The sequence below is a fragment of the Pinus tabuliformis genome, chromosome 3_1, assembly GCF_031772625.1.
Source record: "Pinus tabuliformis cultivar Carrire ecotype Pingquan chromosome 3_1, CPIR1, whole genome shotgun sequence".
NCBI lineage: Eukaryota > Viridiplantae > Streptophyta > Pinopsida > Pinales > Pinaceae > Pinus > Pinus tabuliformis.
In genome coordinates this window covers 155,026,224-155,044,241 of record NC_142301.1, presented here as the reverse complement: position 1 = coordinate 155,044,241, position 18,018 = coordinate 155,026,224, and the positions used below count along the sequence as shown (strand labels likewise).

Genomic DNA, 18,018 nt, shown 5'->3' with positions numbered 1-18,018 from the left:
CTTGTTCATGAGGGACTAGAGAGATATACATGCTTAATGTAATGGACTGGGGATTGGGACTCGAGGATTAATAAAACTATTATGTTGATTCCTATCAGAGAAATGTGCAATATGTTTCCTCTTTTTTTTATCACTTCATGTATGTTTTTCTTTCTCTGAAATAATGTAATGAAGCAGTCAGTTTCTCTCTGATTCATGGATTTATCTAGGCTGTTAAATAAGTGAACAGTCCCTGTGTTTATGAAAGAGTTACTTATGTTAGTCTGTAACTTGCAGCACCTGTGTACAAGACAGATTTACTTATGTTATTCGATTAACCTGCAGTACTTGTGTGAGCCCAGATTTACTCATGTTGTTTGGCGATAACGGTATCCATGATCTATCTGGCATGAAATCTTCATTAGCTCTCCACTATTTCCATCATTCCACCTCCTCCCTCTTCCATATTTATGCAAGAACATTATTGCTTATGATTCTGTTTTTTTACATCCCTATGCATCAAATTCCCTCCTTTCTTTCCTCCCTTTCATTTTACTACAACACCAATATTAAGTTGTGTGTTGTTGTGTGTTGGCCACCAGAACAAGGCATTTCTCTTTGAGGTTGGCGTAATTTACCCCCTGAACATTCGGATCCATGTCTTGCTTGATTTTACCTTCATCAAGGCCTAATTGAACCAAGCCCCCCTTTATTATATTTTTTAAAAACTTCGTGACAATTGGAGTGCAACCGAAAGCCCCGAAGCACTTGTGCTATAGGTGCCATTAAAAGTGACAACATCTTTCTGGCGCCGTTTCCGGGGAATGAATTAGAATATTTTTCGTTGGGTATGACAAATTTTTACATTCCCTTTGTTAGGTGGGCAAGGCAATCGTGGGTTAAAGATATATCACCTTCGCAACTCCACAGTTTCAGTTTTATGGTAAACAGCCTGGCGAATCCACTGTCCATATCTCCATTTTATCATCCTAGCTTTCAAGCAGCCTCATACTCTGATGCTAAAGCAGTCGAAAACTTCCCCTGCCTTTGAAACTAAGATCACTCACCTAGGGGGTTTTCAAAATGGCCATTCCTGCATTCCTGGCCAACCAGTTTTCCCCACTGGATTTTTAATCTATTGTTGGTTATCCCAATCATGTCCCTTCATTTCATGAATGAAATACCTATTTGTCTAGATTCAGTGGGAACACAGATAGAAGGCCTGACCAGAACCTCAAAGACTTTTATGAATGCATGGAGCAACAAGGTATTATTTTTGAAGATGCTCAAATGAAATTGTTCATGTACTCTTTAGAAGAAGATTTTAGATTTTGGTATAGAACAATGCCTCGTGGCAGCATATCCGCCTTAAAATGTTTTCATATGTCATTCCATCATTATTGCAAAACATTATATCCACTAAATGCTCTGTTTGAAGATTGTTGCACACATTTTAATGCTGAAAATATCCTTAAGGGTAATGACCCCGATGAAGATGTTTGTGAGACTCCATCCAAGAAGATATCTACTCACATTAGGAGCATTGCCTAGTGGTCAAGAAAGCAAAGAAGGAAACATCATCAAGCTGCAAATAAACCCTCAAATATATTATTCAGCCGAATTTGATGATTCTCCTTCTTATGATGAGTATGACTTCGATGGGATGTCGAGCGACGTTGAACTACAACAGTCCCAGTCATGGGAATATGCGTAAAAGAAGAGGCTCCAGGCCACAATTCCCAACCTTCGCCTGGAGAACAAGTTCAAGAACCTCCTCCAACTTATGATTCATATTATTTAGAGGAGGATGAGATGACCGCAGAGGTTCAAAGGGAGTTGTTTACCAACAAGTGGGGAGAAGGATCCCAACAACAAATTTTTCAAGAAGAGCCCGAAGTTGAAGGACCAAGCAGTGTTTATGATTACTTATTGCAGAAAGGTCCCTGTCGGGAATTCTCATTAGACCCTCCAGTCTATGACTCTTACAATTCACAAAATAAAGAATTTATTGCAGATTTCCAAGAGGGTTGGCCCATTGACAAATGGGTAGCAAAAGATCAGAAACAAGCTTTTCTTGAAAAATCTAAGGCTGAGGAGTTGAACAATATTTGCGGCTGCCCTGACCAAGAAGATATCAGTCAACAAAATTTTCATGGAAATAAGGCAATTGCAAATTATTCTTATCGGTCCTATGACACTCTAGCTAATTACATGAGCACATTCTTTGGTCAACATCAAAGGTTGTTTTTGGAGTATGCATCAAGTTTTTTGTTTGAAGATTTTTCATGGTGCATGCTTAGTTTAATTTTTAAATTTCAGCAACAGGGAGGCATTAGGTCCAACACCCAAATGCTAGCCTGGCTCCATTGGAGGGTTGAACTCACTTAGGTGAATTGATCCCTGTACGTAGGTAGGAGTTGTATATAAATAAGCTCACTAGCTGAGCATTTACTTTCTAGTTGGTAGAATTTATTTTTCTACATTTCAGTTTGATGAGGAAAGGACTCTCTGCGAATAAAGTTTCATGGAGATTTTCTGGTTATATAAGTTCATTATATTTTTAACTCCATGCCCAATGGTGAAGGCTACTGGTCTGCAGGTTCTCAACACCTTGCTAGCAAGGCACTGTCCCCAGTTGGAGCCAATGTTGTCACTCTGTTAAATTTGTTTTCAGTTGCCCGAAGTGCAAAATGGCAGTGAAGTTTGAAGCCATATCCCAAGCCACAAAAGCTCTCAAAGCTAAATCAGACCCTCTCCATTGGATATTTTTTTGAATAATCTTTCCAACGGTATGTGGAAGTCCAAAAATGGACTTATGGATCAGAAGTTAGAGCAGATCGAAGTTTCCCTTTAAAAGCTAGAAAACAAAGAGAAAACGACCAAGGATAAGGTCCCAGCATATTGAAGGTCCTGGCTCATCGCAAATTGCAATCAGAGTTTTCTGAAAGTAGCAGAAGGGGAGGGAAGAGAAAACCAACGATCAACGATAAAAAATTATTGGAGATCGGAGATCCAAGAGTATATCACAAATCGCAGATCAGGGGTTTCAGCGATCCTGCATATCAGTGATCACAAATGATAGAGGCCCAATGTACGGGAGCATATCGCAGATCGCAAATCGGAGGATCAAGCAACATGGCATATCAGAGGTCCTAACAGTCAAGAGATATCAGCGATTGCAAATAGGAAGTCTCGCAATATCGGAGGTCATGGAATATCGGCAATCGACACTTCTGGACATGACCGCGTTTGAAACGTTGTGAAATTAAAAGTTCCGATATAGTGTTAAAGCACCAGGAGCAACTAATTTTGATTAACAAAAAAATTCAATGCAAACCAAGTGCAGGCAAGCCTTTTATCTCTCCTCCCGGGGGTCCACATGACAAAATATTATTGGTCATGATAAATCCACATGGCGTCTGACATCATCATGATGTGGCAGTATGGAGAACGTGTGGCATGCATATCTGGAATTTTCAAGAGCCCAAAGAGGGCATATCCACGTGACACATGTCACCACTCATGAGGTGACACGTGGCAGAGGATGACATCACATCGGAGATCACAAATTGGTGTTTGCAGGTCGAGGCGTGTTATTACATCAAGGTTAAAACCCCGATTGTGATCCGCCGAGAAAGGGGCTTCGATAGGGGGCTGGCCCGCGATCACATAAAGGGTCGAGGAACCAAGGGCCAAGCACTAAAGGGCTATCGCAATTGGAGGTCGCAAACATGTTGCTGCTACAATGTAAAAAAACTGAATAGAAACCCCGATTGCGATATGCCGAGATAGGAGCTTCGATATAAAGGTTGAGCCCCAAATCATAGCCTTTTGTCATATGAGAAGAAAGGCAGAAAGGGGCTAAACAAAAAGGGGCCAAACGAGATCGAGACTCGTTGTTCTGTAATGCCTCTTAGCGTAAAAGTTTGGATACAGCGGTGCCCTGATAGTATAGTACAAGGTTTTGAAGGTGGATGGGCCGGCAAATGAGACATTGAATGAAGGCATGGTGCAGTGGTAAATCGATACGTGGACTCAGGAAGACTTAACGCCTCAGCGTGGAGCTCCACTCAATCATAAATGTAAAGGACTACCTGGAAAAATTCTGCTTCTGCTCTATGACATGCAAATACAGTTGATCGCTACCAACTCCCGAGAGTGGAGAAGTCAGGCAGTTAAGGCGAAATCGACAGGAACCGACCGAACAATAGGAAAGGCACATCATGACAGAGACATGGCCTGATCAGGGGCCTTCACAAGAACAACAGAGGGATACTTCCTCCATCATCTTTCCATTTTCCTTTTCTTTTCATTATTCTGTAATTTCTATTTATTTTCAAGAAAGGAATCAAATCCTTGGAAATCATTTTGGGAAGCAAAGCTATCGCAGGCCGAGGAAGCTAGTCAATCAGACAGTTGGCCCTTAGCTGAGATATTTTGTAAATTTTGATTCAAAGCCCCCCCTTCTCTGTATAAATAAGGGGGAGAAACACTTAATACAGGTTCCGGAATTCTGCACCCGCAGTGGTCCAAATTATTTGGTTCCATTTTGGTTCTAATGGCTTGTTCATGAAGGACTAGAGTGATATACATGCTGAATGTAATGGAATGGGGATTGGTACTTGAGAATTAATGAAACTATTATGTTGATTCCTATCAGATAAATATGCAGTATGTTTCCTCTTTTGTTTATTACTTCATGTATGTTTTTCGTTCTCTAAAATAGTGTAATGAAGCAGTCGATTTTCCTCTGATTCATGGATTTATCTAGGCTATTAAATAAGTGAATAGTCCCCGTGTTTAAAACAGAGTTACTTTTGTTAGTCTGTAACGTGCAATACCTGTGTACAAGATATATTTACTCATGTTATTCGATTAACCTGCAGTACATGTGTGAGCCCAGATTTACTCATGCTATTTGGCGATAAAGGTACCCATGATCTATCTAGCATGAAACCTTCATTAGCGCTCCACTGTTTCCATCATTCCACCTCCTCCCTCTTCCATGTTTCTATTGGAACATTGTTCCTTAGGATTCCGTTTGTTTACAACCCTATGCATCGAATTCCCTCCTTTCTTTCCTCCTCTTCTCTTTACTACAACACCAATATTAAGTTGTGCGTTGTTGTGTGTCGGCCTCCAGAACAAGGAATTTCTCTTTGAGGTTGGCCTGATTTACCCCTTTAACATTCGAATTCATGTCTTGACTTGAGTTTACCTTCATGAAGACCTAATTGAACCAAGCCCCCCTTTTATTATCTTTTTTAAAAACTTGTGACAATTGGAGTGCAATTGAAAGCCCCCATTGATAATCTTCCATGCACTCTTCTACCTAAGATTTCCTAGGCACTGGTCTACAATCAACCCAGAGGCTGTCTCTAGGAAGCTTTCTATGTCTATCAAATTACTTGTGCTACGAGTGCCATTAAAAGCGACAACACCTATAACATGCAACATTTCATGGATAGGTATTTTCTTTCCATTCTCCCTCTAAAATAGAACTATCCCTCTTGCAACTAGGTTGCACTTGCACTTGTTGCCCATCTAAATTTGGAGCTTGATGTCCTTCCCCTTGTAACTAGAGAAGTACTCTCTAACTCTTGTCATGTGGTATGACGTTCCACTGTCTATATACCAGACACCCTATGAAGTCGAGTTAGAAAGGCAAGCTATTAATGTGAATTCTTATTCTATTTTGCTGGAGAGCTCATCTGCATCTGCTGAAGTTGCTACTTTCTTCTTTCACTTCTTCTTCGTCTATAGGAAATCACTGACATAGTGGTCGAATTCATGACAAATATAGTACTTGAACTTTGATAGGTCCTTCTTCTTCTTCTCCCCTTTTGAGCTTAGTCCCTTGCTAGACCCCTTCTTCACCTTTCCTTTCCCTGTTAAGGAAACATTCTCCTGCTTCCTCTCAACCTTTGGTGCCTTGCCATTGTTACTAGTGTGATTGACCAAGTTGAGCCTTAACTCCTCCTAAGTGAATTCACTCCACAGGAAATCCCAATCTACAATTTTGTCTCACCCATAAATCACTTGGACGAACATACTCCATTCCTTTGAAAACCCATTGATTGCTATATGCACTAGCTCATCGTCACTAGGTTTGTCTCCAACTGTAGCTAACTCATCTCTAACAAGTCAAACTCTGGCGAGGTAGGAAGTCACATCTTCTCCTTTCTATTTCTTGATGGTCCTCAACCTTTCTTTGAGAATCATCTTCTTGTTTTCTAAAGGATACTGGTACAGTTTTACAATGGCATCCAACATCTCCTTCGTTTTTCCTTTCTTTGCGATATGTGGAACAATATGCTCCTTGACTCCATCAAGGATCATCCTCTTTGTTTTGTCATTCTTCTTTTTATAAGTAGCCAACTGTTGTGGATCTGTTGGTACATAAATTTAATGTTCCTAATTAGGAAAGACAGTGATAAACAAAGCAATAGCTGACACACATACACAAAATTCATAAATATAAGTAAACACCCATGTGATCACAAAAAAAAACCATCCAACTAAGCCATTTTATTATATATTTGGTGAAATAGTACAATGGTTATGGAAGGAGTGCACCTAGGCTTGCCTCAATGGCAAGATAGACAAGACCCATGTTGGAGAATACAATGCCCAAATGCTACAATGAGTTGCCACGAAAATGCCCTGCGTTGCCCAAGAGGAACTGCACTGTCTGTTGGAAAATAATTGTTGAAAGACCCACTTCCGGTGCTCAGAAAATTTTGCAAAATTAGCCTCAGGCTCCTCTCAATAAACCCACCAAAACCCAGAAAGGGTTTGGTCTAGTTCTGACCTCCGAAAATTGACCCCAAATACCACATCCTCCTCCAACTAGCTCGAAAATACGACATGCCTGGAAATTTACTGAAGCATATCTCCAATCACCGCAAAAATGTTGAATTCTACTCCTCAAATGATTTCCTCAAACTCCTAGCACAACCCAGCTCCCAAACTCCTCTGCTCAACCTCCCACATGCGCCTAGAAATTAGCTCCTACACTGGCCCTGGGTAAGAAGAATTTGTCTTGCCTTAATGCAACAATCTCTGGCCCCAAAACTCCTCACCCACCTTGGACTTCCCCTGGACTTGCTAAGAAAAATTTCTCATGGAAAATTCCACCTGGAAGATCGCTGAAATAAGTGGTACGATATCCCCTATTGTGTCCTCTAGGAGCTCAAAATTGGCTGAATGAATTGTTGTACGATGCACCCTAAGCTCCACAAATCCTCCTCCAAAATGGAATGATTTTACCTTCCTAAGGTGGCACTTGTGGTCCATCGAAAGAAGGGTGAGCTCTCCCCTTGGAAAGCTTTGCACGGAAGAACATTGTGATCCGACTAAGAAACTCGAGCAACAAGAGAGAAATTAGATTGAACAATACTGTAATAGCTACTAGGCCCCTTCTATTTATAATTTTTTGAGTTGCCTTCCCATGTTGGCCCCTCCATCAAGAATTTCGACCTCCTACCTTAGCAAATTGAATTTCCATCTAAGGAATGTGTACTTCAAGTGGGTGTGGCCCCCACATCTCACACAAGAAAAGAAAAAAAATCGGCCTCCATCTCCTAAGTCTTGGCCCAAAATTTCGTGGGTCCCATAATTGCCAAAATTGTGAAAGTAAATTCATGGAAATTATTCTAAAAAGGGACATTACAGTCCTTCCCTCCCAAATGTTGTGTGTCCCCAAGAAAATGGAATGTTGGATGTTGAAGTATGTGCTCACCCTCCCAAGTGGCGTCCTCATTCGATAAATTTCTCCAGCGTACCAAACACTCCCTGATGGTTCTGCTCCTCAACTTCCTTTCTCTAGTCTCCAAAATGGCCTCCGGCTCTAAAATAAGATGCCCCTCATCATCTAGTGGAGTTAACTCTGTAGTTGTTATCACCTACTATCCCAATACCTTTTTGAGGCATGAGACATGAAAGACATTATGGATCTTGCTTCCTGGTGGAAGCTCCAACTCATAGGCCACCTCTCCAACTCTCTTAATCACCTGATATGGTCCATAAAAGTGGGGTTGTAGCTTCTCGGCCCCCTTCTGTTTTAGCGTGGAATGTCTATATGGTTGTAGCCGTAGGAAGACTAAGTCCCCCTCCTCAAACTACCTCTCAATCTTGTGCTTGCCTGCATACACTTTCTGCTCATTATGGGTTGTCAACAGGTTGTCTTTGAGAGCCTTGAGGACTTCTTGGCTCTCTTAGATCCAATCTTTGGCCTTTGGGGCCTGATTATCTCCAAAAAAAGGGTCAGCAAAAGACAAAGCATCATAACCATACAAAGTGCAAAAAGGTGACATACCAATGGACATGTGGTGGGTGGTGTTGTAGCAATACTTGCCCAAATGCAACCACCAGATCCACGATCTCTGTTGTCTGGTCACATAGTTTCGTAGGTATCCCTCTAATCATTTGTTGACCCTCTTCCAGAACCCCCGGTGTCCCGACAATGGAGAGTCATGGGATGCATGGAGAATCCTCTCCCTAAACTATGAACCCTTCACCAAGAATATGTGTCATTTGTAGTATATGATATCATCCGTCACCCTGTAACGCTATCAACATGTGTACCCTCCAAAGTATCACACTCCCGCCAATCTTTGGAGTACTCCACCAACAGTTGTACCTTCCAATCATGACAGATGCTCATGAGTGAAAGTGTCACAAGCCTGCTGGATAATGCATCTTCTACCACATTGAGTTTTCCCTTGACATCCTCAATATCAAAATTGTAGGCATGCACCTTGCTGAACCACCTCTGCTACCTATCATTGAGGCCCTGCTACACTATAAAATGGTGAAGACTATTGTGGTCAGTCTTCACTCTAAATATGTTTCCCACTAGATACTCTTAGAATTTGGCCAATGCATGCATAATGGCCAACATCTCCTTGTCATAAATAGAATATGACCTCTCATGTGGAAGGAATTTCTGGCTCTCAAAAGCAATGGGATGGCGATCCTGTGATAATACTGCACCAACTCCCTCACCTGGTGCATTACACTCCTGTTGAAGGAAATGTAACTAGGTTTGGTCTTCATAATTTTAATTTTGATATCTGTATTTATTCAAGAAAATAAATATTATTTTTATAGTATATGTCAATGAGTTTCTTGCTCATTGAAATAGGTCTAGCACAAGTTAAAGTGTTATAGGTGAGTCAAATTGTCAAAAGAAAATGTTGAAGACCTTAAGGGTGTGTTGCACCATGTATATGCTTGTATAGAAGTCAAAGATTACTCCTCCAAGCAAAGTCAAGTCTCCTCCAAATCAAACGCACCATCAAAGAGTCTCTTCCAAGCATGTGACACCACCAAAGAAGCCATCTGAAGTAAGCATAACAAGTTGGCCTGCAAACAGTATTCAGGTCAGCCTAAAAGGAGGGGCAATCCTCTACTTATAGAGGTTGTCCACTCCATTACAACGTTAACCAAGTAGCTCTGAAAGGGTAACGAAGGATGAAGAAGAGGTCTCCTAGTGCAGTGAAGGAAGGAGGAGAAAAACTAAAGTGAAGAGGATTGTTTCTAGGGATAGAAAAAGTCACATGTGCGAAGAAAAGGTGGTCAAGTCTACGGGTATGAAAACAGGGACAAAAATTCCATGAAATAGTGTTGTTTGGGCTTGAAACTAGGCCTACAAGTCCTCCCAAGTAAAGTGAAGAAGCCTATCTCTCTAACAAAGGAAAGAAACCCTAATTCTCTAGGGTATGTATCACACGTGGGAAAACTAGGGCAATTGTATAGTCATACACCTAGACTTCAAGAAGAGATTCGTTGGATCAAGAGAAGGGTGTCTTCTTAAGTGAAGAACGTCTTGAAGGAAGGAAGAAAAATATCTCATCAAGAAGTTAGCATAGCCGAGGTCTATCTCTAGACAAAGCAGTGAAGGAAAAGGACAAACTCCTGTAGAGAAAAGTGTCGCAAGGAGGAAGTTCATGTGTCGGGGAAAATAGTGTAGAAAAGAGGAAAGAATTGACTTGTGCTTAGAGGAAATCCTACTCAAGGGTCTAGGGTTTGGAAGTGATCAATAAGAAGCTTTAATAAGAGAAAATTACTGAAGGGTTTTCCTCTCTAAGAAAGAGAGGTTTTGGTCCTAGCAGAGAGCCAACATCTATGTTCTTGTCTTTATGTTTTTGGTAGCAGTGTGATGAAACACACACACTAATAATAATAAGAAGATCAAGCTAAGATAATTGTAAAAGTGCTTCACAAATCTTTATCAAGTCAAGAAGAATCACATTGCACCTAATTTCCCTAAATTCTTCAACATGCTATAATAGCTAGGGTGACACATAAAGGAAATGGCATCTCAAGAACACTCATAAGGTGACTCATCAAGGAAGGACATCTACAAAGCTGAAGCATGAAGCCAAGAAGTCTCAATCACTTTGAGTACAAGAAGGTATACCATCTATGATTCATCAAGGAAGACTACAAAGCAAGAAGAAGAGTCTTACATAAAGGCAGTACAAAGAAGAGAAGATCAAAGAGGGACCTACATCATCTACAAGTCATCAAGCAAATCTCATCATCAAGTCAAGTCCACTTGGAGAAGGCAACTTGAAGAACATCAAGATCCTAGGAAGGCAAGCCATCAAATCTTCAAGGAGAAAGCAAATCCACTACATCTAAAGATCTATCAAGTAAGTATATGTCTCATTCTGAATATACATCAATGTCTTTTTGCAAGGAAAGCAACAAATTGGTAGGTACCAATAAATTTCTTGCATGGAAGAAGAGGATTGATTTACTTCTCAGAGAGAATGAATTTCCAGAACATGTCAAAGGGAATATCACTATCCCTACTAAGGAACAAACCCAAGCCTTAGCCAAGTACAAAAAGGATGAGACAAGAGCTGATACTGGTGGATCTCAAGACACCAAGGGGATGGATAAGGCTCGAAATTCAAAATGGCAGAAAGGAAAAGTTGTTGGCATCGGTTAAGAGGGCTTGTCTTCCTGATCGCAGTGGCATGAACGGTTTGTTAATCTGAGCTTGTATGCAAAAGATAGAGCTCTTCAAAGATTGGTATGGCAAGAGAAAGATGGGGCCCACAGTGCACCACATGGCATTCCAGTCAGTGCGTAAGACCCACATGACAGCTTGACACTTGGCATCCCTCCAATGGCCTTCTAAACCTGCACAAGAGAACAAAATTCCTTTTTGGTTAAATAACTATATAACAAAATCTTATTTTATAGTTATTATAATAACTATATAAAAATCATAAATCCAAAAAATTATATTTATAACCAAAACATTAATATATGGTTATAAATTTGGGTACATAAAATATATTAAAAAAAAACCAAAGTCAATAACTATATAAAAATCATAAATCCAAAAAATTATATTTATAACCAAAACATTAATATATGGTTATAAATTTGGGTGCATAAAATATATTAAAAGAAAAAACCAAAGTCAATAACTATATAAAAATCATAAATCCAAAAAATTATATTTATAACCAAAATATTAATATATGGTTATAAATTTGGGTGCATAAAATATATTAAAAAAAACCAACGTCAATAACTATATAAAAATCATAAATCCAAAAAATTATATTTATAATCAAAACATTAATATATGGTTATAAATTTAGGTGCATAAAATATATTAAAAAATAATAACAAAGTCAAAAGGTAAAACCAACGCTATGTTGGTGGATGGTGGGCCGGCCCTTGGGGCACGGACCCAACCAATCCACACCTCAACGTATATGGTGGAAGATATTAACCGTTGACCACCGCAAAATGAAACAGACTTTCTGAATGGCTCCATTCTTACTTAAAACAATATAGATCTGAGTACCAACCTTTAGAACCAGACGTTACTGGCTCTGATACCAATTTCTAGCAGGGGCTCCTGTCACGAGCTTGCTCTTTCTCTGTGTCTCTTCGTATTTCTCTGGTAGCCAACTCCTGATGAACCAGTGATGAACCTACTTGGATCTTTCACACTCTGACGACCTCAACAACGACATCCACGCCTTCAAATGGCCTTGGTGTCCCTTCGATCTTTTGGCGAACTTCCTGCGAACTTGGGATGAAAGCACAGAGAAAACTTCTACCACAGCGAACTTATAAATGCACAGAGGTACTCAATAACAGAATGGCATACTCATTTTATTTCAGAATGGAGAAAAATTCTTACAGGATGCTCACAGAGCTTTTATAGAAATGGATTCTATACAGAGATAGACTAATCTCGCATTTACCGGACTTTTCACAGCTCAAAATTGAGCAAGTTACTACCGGAGGCTTCTGGCGAGGTATAGGCTCTGTCTCAGAATCAGACTTAACACCCAAACATTTGACTCTTCTAATGGTTCGGCCACTTTAGGTTCTTATCAGTGCCGAGCACACTGATACGCAGGCTTCTCAAACCAACTAAGGACTTTGAGTGATTTCTCGTGTTGCAAGCAGATCAGACTAGATGTCCGCAGATGCAGAGCAGGAGAACACTCGACTCAAACACACACAAAAACTCTCAAAATGTCGATGCCCAACAAATGAACCTTACCCTTCTTATATAGGATGAGAAGGGGGGACAACCATTACTGTTGGTCGGACAGAAATGACTTAAAGCTTAAAGAATCATTACTTTTCAGTCTTTATCAGAGCGACTTCCGCACAAATATTCGGGTCCATAAAACAGACCGAATAATTGCTTTCGGGTAACGCATGAGATATAGTCTGTAAAGTAGATTCATGTACTTAAAACAAATCAGACATTATGGCTATCTACACAGTGGATACTTTTGTACAAAAAGCCCACGGGAAAAGACTAGATGAGAATATTTACACTGTGGAGGCTTTTAAACAGTAAAGCCCACGGGAACTCTGGTCACAATTAAGCCCTTGTGACTGGTACGTGATCAAAATACAGTCAGATCAGGGAATCTGTTTCTTTTATAAAGTAGATCATCACATGCCTTTGTATAAATCCTCCGGACTATCATGGGTTTGCCCAGTATGATTTGATGCTGGACTTTGGTTAAGACATACCATTCTAAGTGCTCTCTCATATATTCCTGGAGGGAATAATTTGTCATGTGAAAAGGATCCCACTCTTGAACGGTCATTTCTTTGACTGTGCTGTATATGCGATGAAAACATTCCCCAATGTTGTACTCAAAGCATCTATGACAGTATTTTCTTTCGTATCTTTCATGATATACTGGGTCCATGGCTGTTCTGCTGACACCGTAATCTGTCCACCAGTTCTGAAACCATTCACATTGTAGATTTTTCTGGGATGCTGCCATTGTGCTGAATTTCAACTTTGTGTAATGGGTTTCTTCTCTGTCATCCACATTCATGAAGTCCCACCACAGCTTTTTATAATCTGAAAAATCATAAACTGTGTCGGGGAACATTACCTTGGGATCATTTCTGGGCCATCGAGCACATGGTTGGACTTGAGGGTGGTTGATCCACAAATCTCTGGTTCGGTAGATGCAATAATAGCTTTCATAGATTCCTGTGTCACGGCCTCCATGGTGCCAGATACCTCCAATGTCATGAAAATTCGTTTCCAGGGCCCGCCTTGCGGTTCCAGCATCTGCTTTTGCTTTGTCATACATCATATCATGGATCCATTTTCTACCTTTTGGGTACACTTTTCTTTCCGGTACATAGTGCTGGAGATCAGTGTGAGGCTGTAAGTTGGCATCAAGGACTTTTGTGTTCCTTAATTGCCATGTGGGTCTCCAGTTGTCTCTATATGTATCCCAGTCTTGATTATCTGGAATAGTTCTCAAGACCTCTTGTTTTTGGTGCTGGTCCCACTCAGTAATAATCATCATGATATGTGCTGTGTTTTGTTCAAGGTATTCCCTGCTGAGAAAGTCAGGAAGACAATTGTCCTTTCCTTTGATGTGCTCAATGGAAAAATCAAAATTTGCAAAGAGCGCCTGCCATCTGGCAAACTTTGCTTCTTCTGGTTTCTTGATGTCCTTGGATAGGACTTTCTTCATTGCTGACGCATCTGTTCTGAGAAGAAAAGGTTTGTTTATTAGATATACTGCAAACTTGCTGATGCAATTCCATGCAGCTTTCACTTCTCTTTCAATAACAGAGTAATTATGTTCTGCTGGGTTCCATACTCCTGAAGCAAACTGTACTACTTGTTCTTCTTTGTCAACTTTTTGTTTTAGAATCCCTCCCCAGCCTATGTCACTGGCGTTGGATTCAACTATCTTGAATGCCTCATCATCTGCTATATATAGTATAGGCAAAGACTTTACTTTTGCTTTGATTTCTTGCACTGCTCTGGTATGGGAATTTGACCATTGAGGGGGATTTTTGCCAAGCCGCTTATTGAGCACTTTTTTGTCACTAGCACAGTCTTGATAAAAGCTGCTTACATAATTTAGGCAGCCAAGGAACCTTTGCAGTTGTGTCTTGTCTTTTAAGACATCTGGAAATTTGTCTGCAAAGTCAATGGCATGTTGTTGCAGAGAGATTTGTCCATTAGAAATCTGGTGGCCTAAGAACTTTATAGAAGTCTGAAATACTTCTATTTTCTTTTTGCTAAGCACAAGCCCATTTTTCTTGACCAACTTCATGAAAATATTTACATGTTTGAAGTGATCATCAATATTTTTGGAAAAAATTAAAACATCATCAATATATACAAGTAGCCAATCAAAATATGGCTTAAAAATATCATCCATGACCTTTTGAAACTTTGAAGGAGCATTTTTAAGACCAAATGGCATGACATTCCATTCATAGTGCCCTGCAGGAATACTAAAAGCAGTTTTGAACTTATCTTCCTCATCAATGGCAACTTGCCAAAATCCTGCTTTTAAATCAAATTTTGAAAATATTTTGGCTCCTGCAATTCTCCTGATCAAATCTCCTTTATGTGGAATGGGATAAGTATCATCGGCCAAAACTGAATTTAGAGGCTTGTAATTTATCACAAGTCTAGGGATACCTCTAATTTGTTCAGCTCTTTTGTTTACATAGAATCCATAGCAATTCCAGGGGCTAGTGGATTCTCTGATCAATCCCCTGTTGAGCAATTGCTGAATTTCTTTTTGGCATAGTTCTCTGTATTCTTGGCTCATAGGGATTGCTCTGCTTTTACAGGGCTTTCCTGTATATCCTTCTTTATAGGGCAACTTAATGGTATGTTGTTTTCTGTGCCAAAAAGCATTTGGCTCTTCTGAACAACATTTTTCTTCCAATTTTTCTTTCAGTTCTTGGATTCTTCTTTTGATTTGGGGTAGTTTCAGCTGTTCTTCTACTCTCAATGTGCTTTTTAGATCTTTAAGATCTGATAGCAAAGATTCTGCTTTGTCTAATTTCTGCATGGCTTGAACCATTGTAGAAACTCTTGGAGTTGAAACATAAGGAAGCTCAATTCTTTTTCTTCTACCTTTAGATGTGGGTACAGAAATAAAATAACCAGCTCTACTTCCTTTCAACCTGGCTGAGCCATGAGGTTCTACTGCAGCTAAAAAGACATTCCCTAATATACAATCAACAGGGATGTCTGCTATGGCAAACTTCATGTATACACAGTGGGTATCAAAACATAGTGAAGCTCTAGGAATTTCATATTTGAGTTTCTTATTTCCTAGGCCTACAACTTCTCTTTCAGCAGAGACCCAATATTTCGCTGGAACATTTCTGATGTTAAGAATATTAATATCTGCACCAGAATCTAATAATGCAGTCATGGAAAATATCTGGCCTTGGATACAGATTTTTACCTTGACATGATGTTGTTGATATGTGATGGTAAACAATCTCATATCTTGAAAACCAAAATTTGGGTCTGACCTTCCTTCAGCAACTTGAATTTCTTGGCTATGGGCTGTTGTGTTCCAGGATTCTTCTTCTTTTTCTTCTTGGATCTCCTTGCCTTTCTTAATTTCTACAATTTGAGCTTTGATTGCAGAAATCTCCGCTTTGAGTTGGTGAATTTCACCACTCACTTCTCCCAAAGTCAGGGATCTTACTTTCCCTGGTTTCTGGTGGTGCATTTGGAAGGACTTAGTGTTCCTTTCATAGGATGCATCAACAAACAAAGGTTTCTTACCTGATTCTTTTGAAGCTTTTGATTTAAGCTGATCTGTGAATGCTTCTATCAGGCGGTTCTTCATGGCTCCATCTTCCATTGTCCTAATATGTGATAAAATCTTCATTTCTGCCTCTTCTTCAGCAGATGCCATTAGGACTTTTTCTTTAGGGGGCTTTGTTCTTTCTTCCTCTTCGCTGGAACTGTACAAAAATTCAGAGTCATCTTCATAAAATATATGACATGCACATTCTTCCGAATTAGAGCAAGAACATTCAGATGATTCAGAATCAGTATACTGGCCCATATTAACTTGAAATTCTTCTTCTGAAGTGCTAAAAGAATCAAGAGACGATTCCTCTAGTTGGTGCTGCTGGGCTGAGTCTTTGATAATAAGATTTGGGCACCTTTCTGTGGCATGGGTCTTTGATTTACATCTCAGGCAAAAGCTTGGGCCTGAATGCTCTTTCTTAACCTGTTTAGCCTTTTGAGCATAAACAGCTGTCTTTTTTCCCTTATTAAGCTTTGATTCTTCCCCTTGGGGACATCTTGAAGCTGTATGCCCAGTCTGGCCACACAACCAGCAAGTAATTTTGTTCCATTTTTCTTGCTTGGATGTATGCAAATGGATGTCAGAAGGAGTATAATAATGGGTTTTTGGGATATATTTATAGTGGACCTTCTTTTTATGGCTTTTATCCCTTCTAGAATACATCCTTTTATTTTTTGGATAATCCCTTCTATTTTTGTAGAAAGTCTCTTTGAATTCTCTTTTGGCCCTTTTCCTAGACTTTCTCTTTTTGACCAATGGGTCATCTATTGTCAGTCCATATTTGCTGCAAATGGACTTTCTATCTGGTAGTCTGGACAGTTTTTCCAAAGACTTTTTTACCTTCGAGCTGGTACAAAGACTTACCAGTGTCTTTGTAATAAGGGAATAAATTTCTCCCCATGTATAAGACTCAAAAGGCAACTGGAAAATTTCTTGCAATCTAATATAGTCAACAAATCTAGAGGGTAGAGCAGCTAGATATACCTGCTTCCAGAGCAGATTTTTGGAATCTTTCACCTCATAGATTCGCTGCATCCAATCTCTATGGAAGTCATCAAATTGAGACATCTTATGACATTTGAGGTTCATCAAAATGACCTCATGTTTGTTGGCAATTTCTGTTTCACATCCACACCAATGTTCTAAAATCATTGATGTTAGCGCACCAATCATATTGCTTATTACAGTACCATCAGGATTATGAATAACATCTCCTTTTTCATCCTTGAGAACTTCTGCTTCCATGGTTTCAATAAGTTTAGGAGAAGATTCAGTTTCCCACCATCTGAGAAGAGTACCTGTAAAACATTGGATGATGGTTCTGCAAGCATCTACCTCTGATTTTCCTCTAAGACACATGAGTTTATATTCAGTATACATTAAATCAATCATCTGGCGAATTTGGCCAATGCTCATGTTTTCTATGTTCCACTCTCTGTGGGAATCAAGGAAGAAAGTGTGAGCTTCAGGCAATTTTCCCTTCCCTTCAATGTCAGGAGCAGAATATCTGGAAAATCTATGTTCAAGAGGCTCATAGATTGGGAGGATTTGTGTTTCCTGAGACTTTTGTTCTTCAGTTTCTGGTTCCCTAAATAAGGAAGCAATACTGATGTGTTCAGACTCATCAATCTTTGGGGTGGTTTCTTTGGGGAACAACAGAGGGAATTTCTGTACATTTCTTATTGGATTCTCAATCTTTATATTCCTTTTCACCAAGAAAGAATTTGGAACTGGCTTCTCAACTTTTGTGACCTGCATCCTTTCAAATTTCTCATTTAAGCCAGTAAGGAGTGTCTTAGTTACATCAATATGTCCAACTAAGTTTTCTCCTATTTCTTCAATCTTATTCAATGATTCCTTGGTGTAAGAACAAGTCATGCTGGAGTCAAACTGTAAATTATTCAAACAAGAATTTACACTATTAAGTGAAGAC

At 39.6% G+C, this 18,018-nt stretch overlaps 1 protein-coding gene across 1 annotated transcript in view; it reads right to left on the bottom strand.

The window, feature by feature from the left end:
• Positions 1 to 16,133, bottom strand: part of LOC149186257 (serine carboxypeptidase-like 51) — a 129,933-nt gene extending 113,800 nt beyond the window's left edge. Inside the window, exons 1-3 of the mRNA XM_089409278.1 lie at positions 16,055 to 16,133; positions 14,028 to 14,218; positions 13,383 to 13,564 (exon numbers count right to left, since the gene is read on the bottom strand). Of these exons, the coding sequence (XP_089265404.1) occupies positions 13,383 to 13,564; positions 14,028 to 14,218; positions 16,055 to 16,133 (452 nt within the window). The remainder of the gene's footprint in view (positions 1 to 13,382; positions 13,565 to 14,027; positions 14,219 to 16,054) is intronic.
• Between the last annotated feature and the right edge of the window lie 1,885 nt (positions 16,134 to 18,018).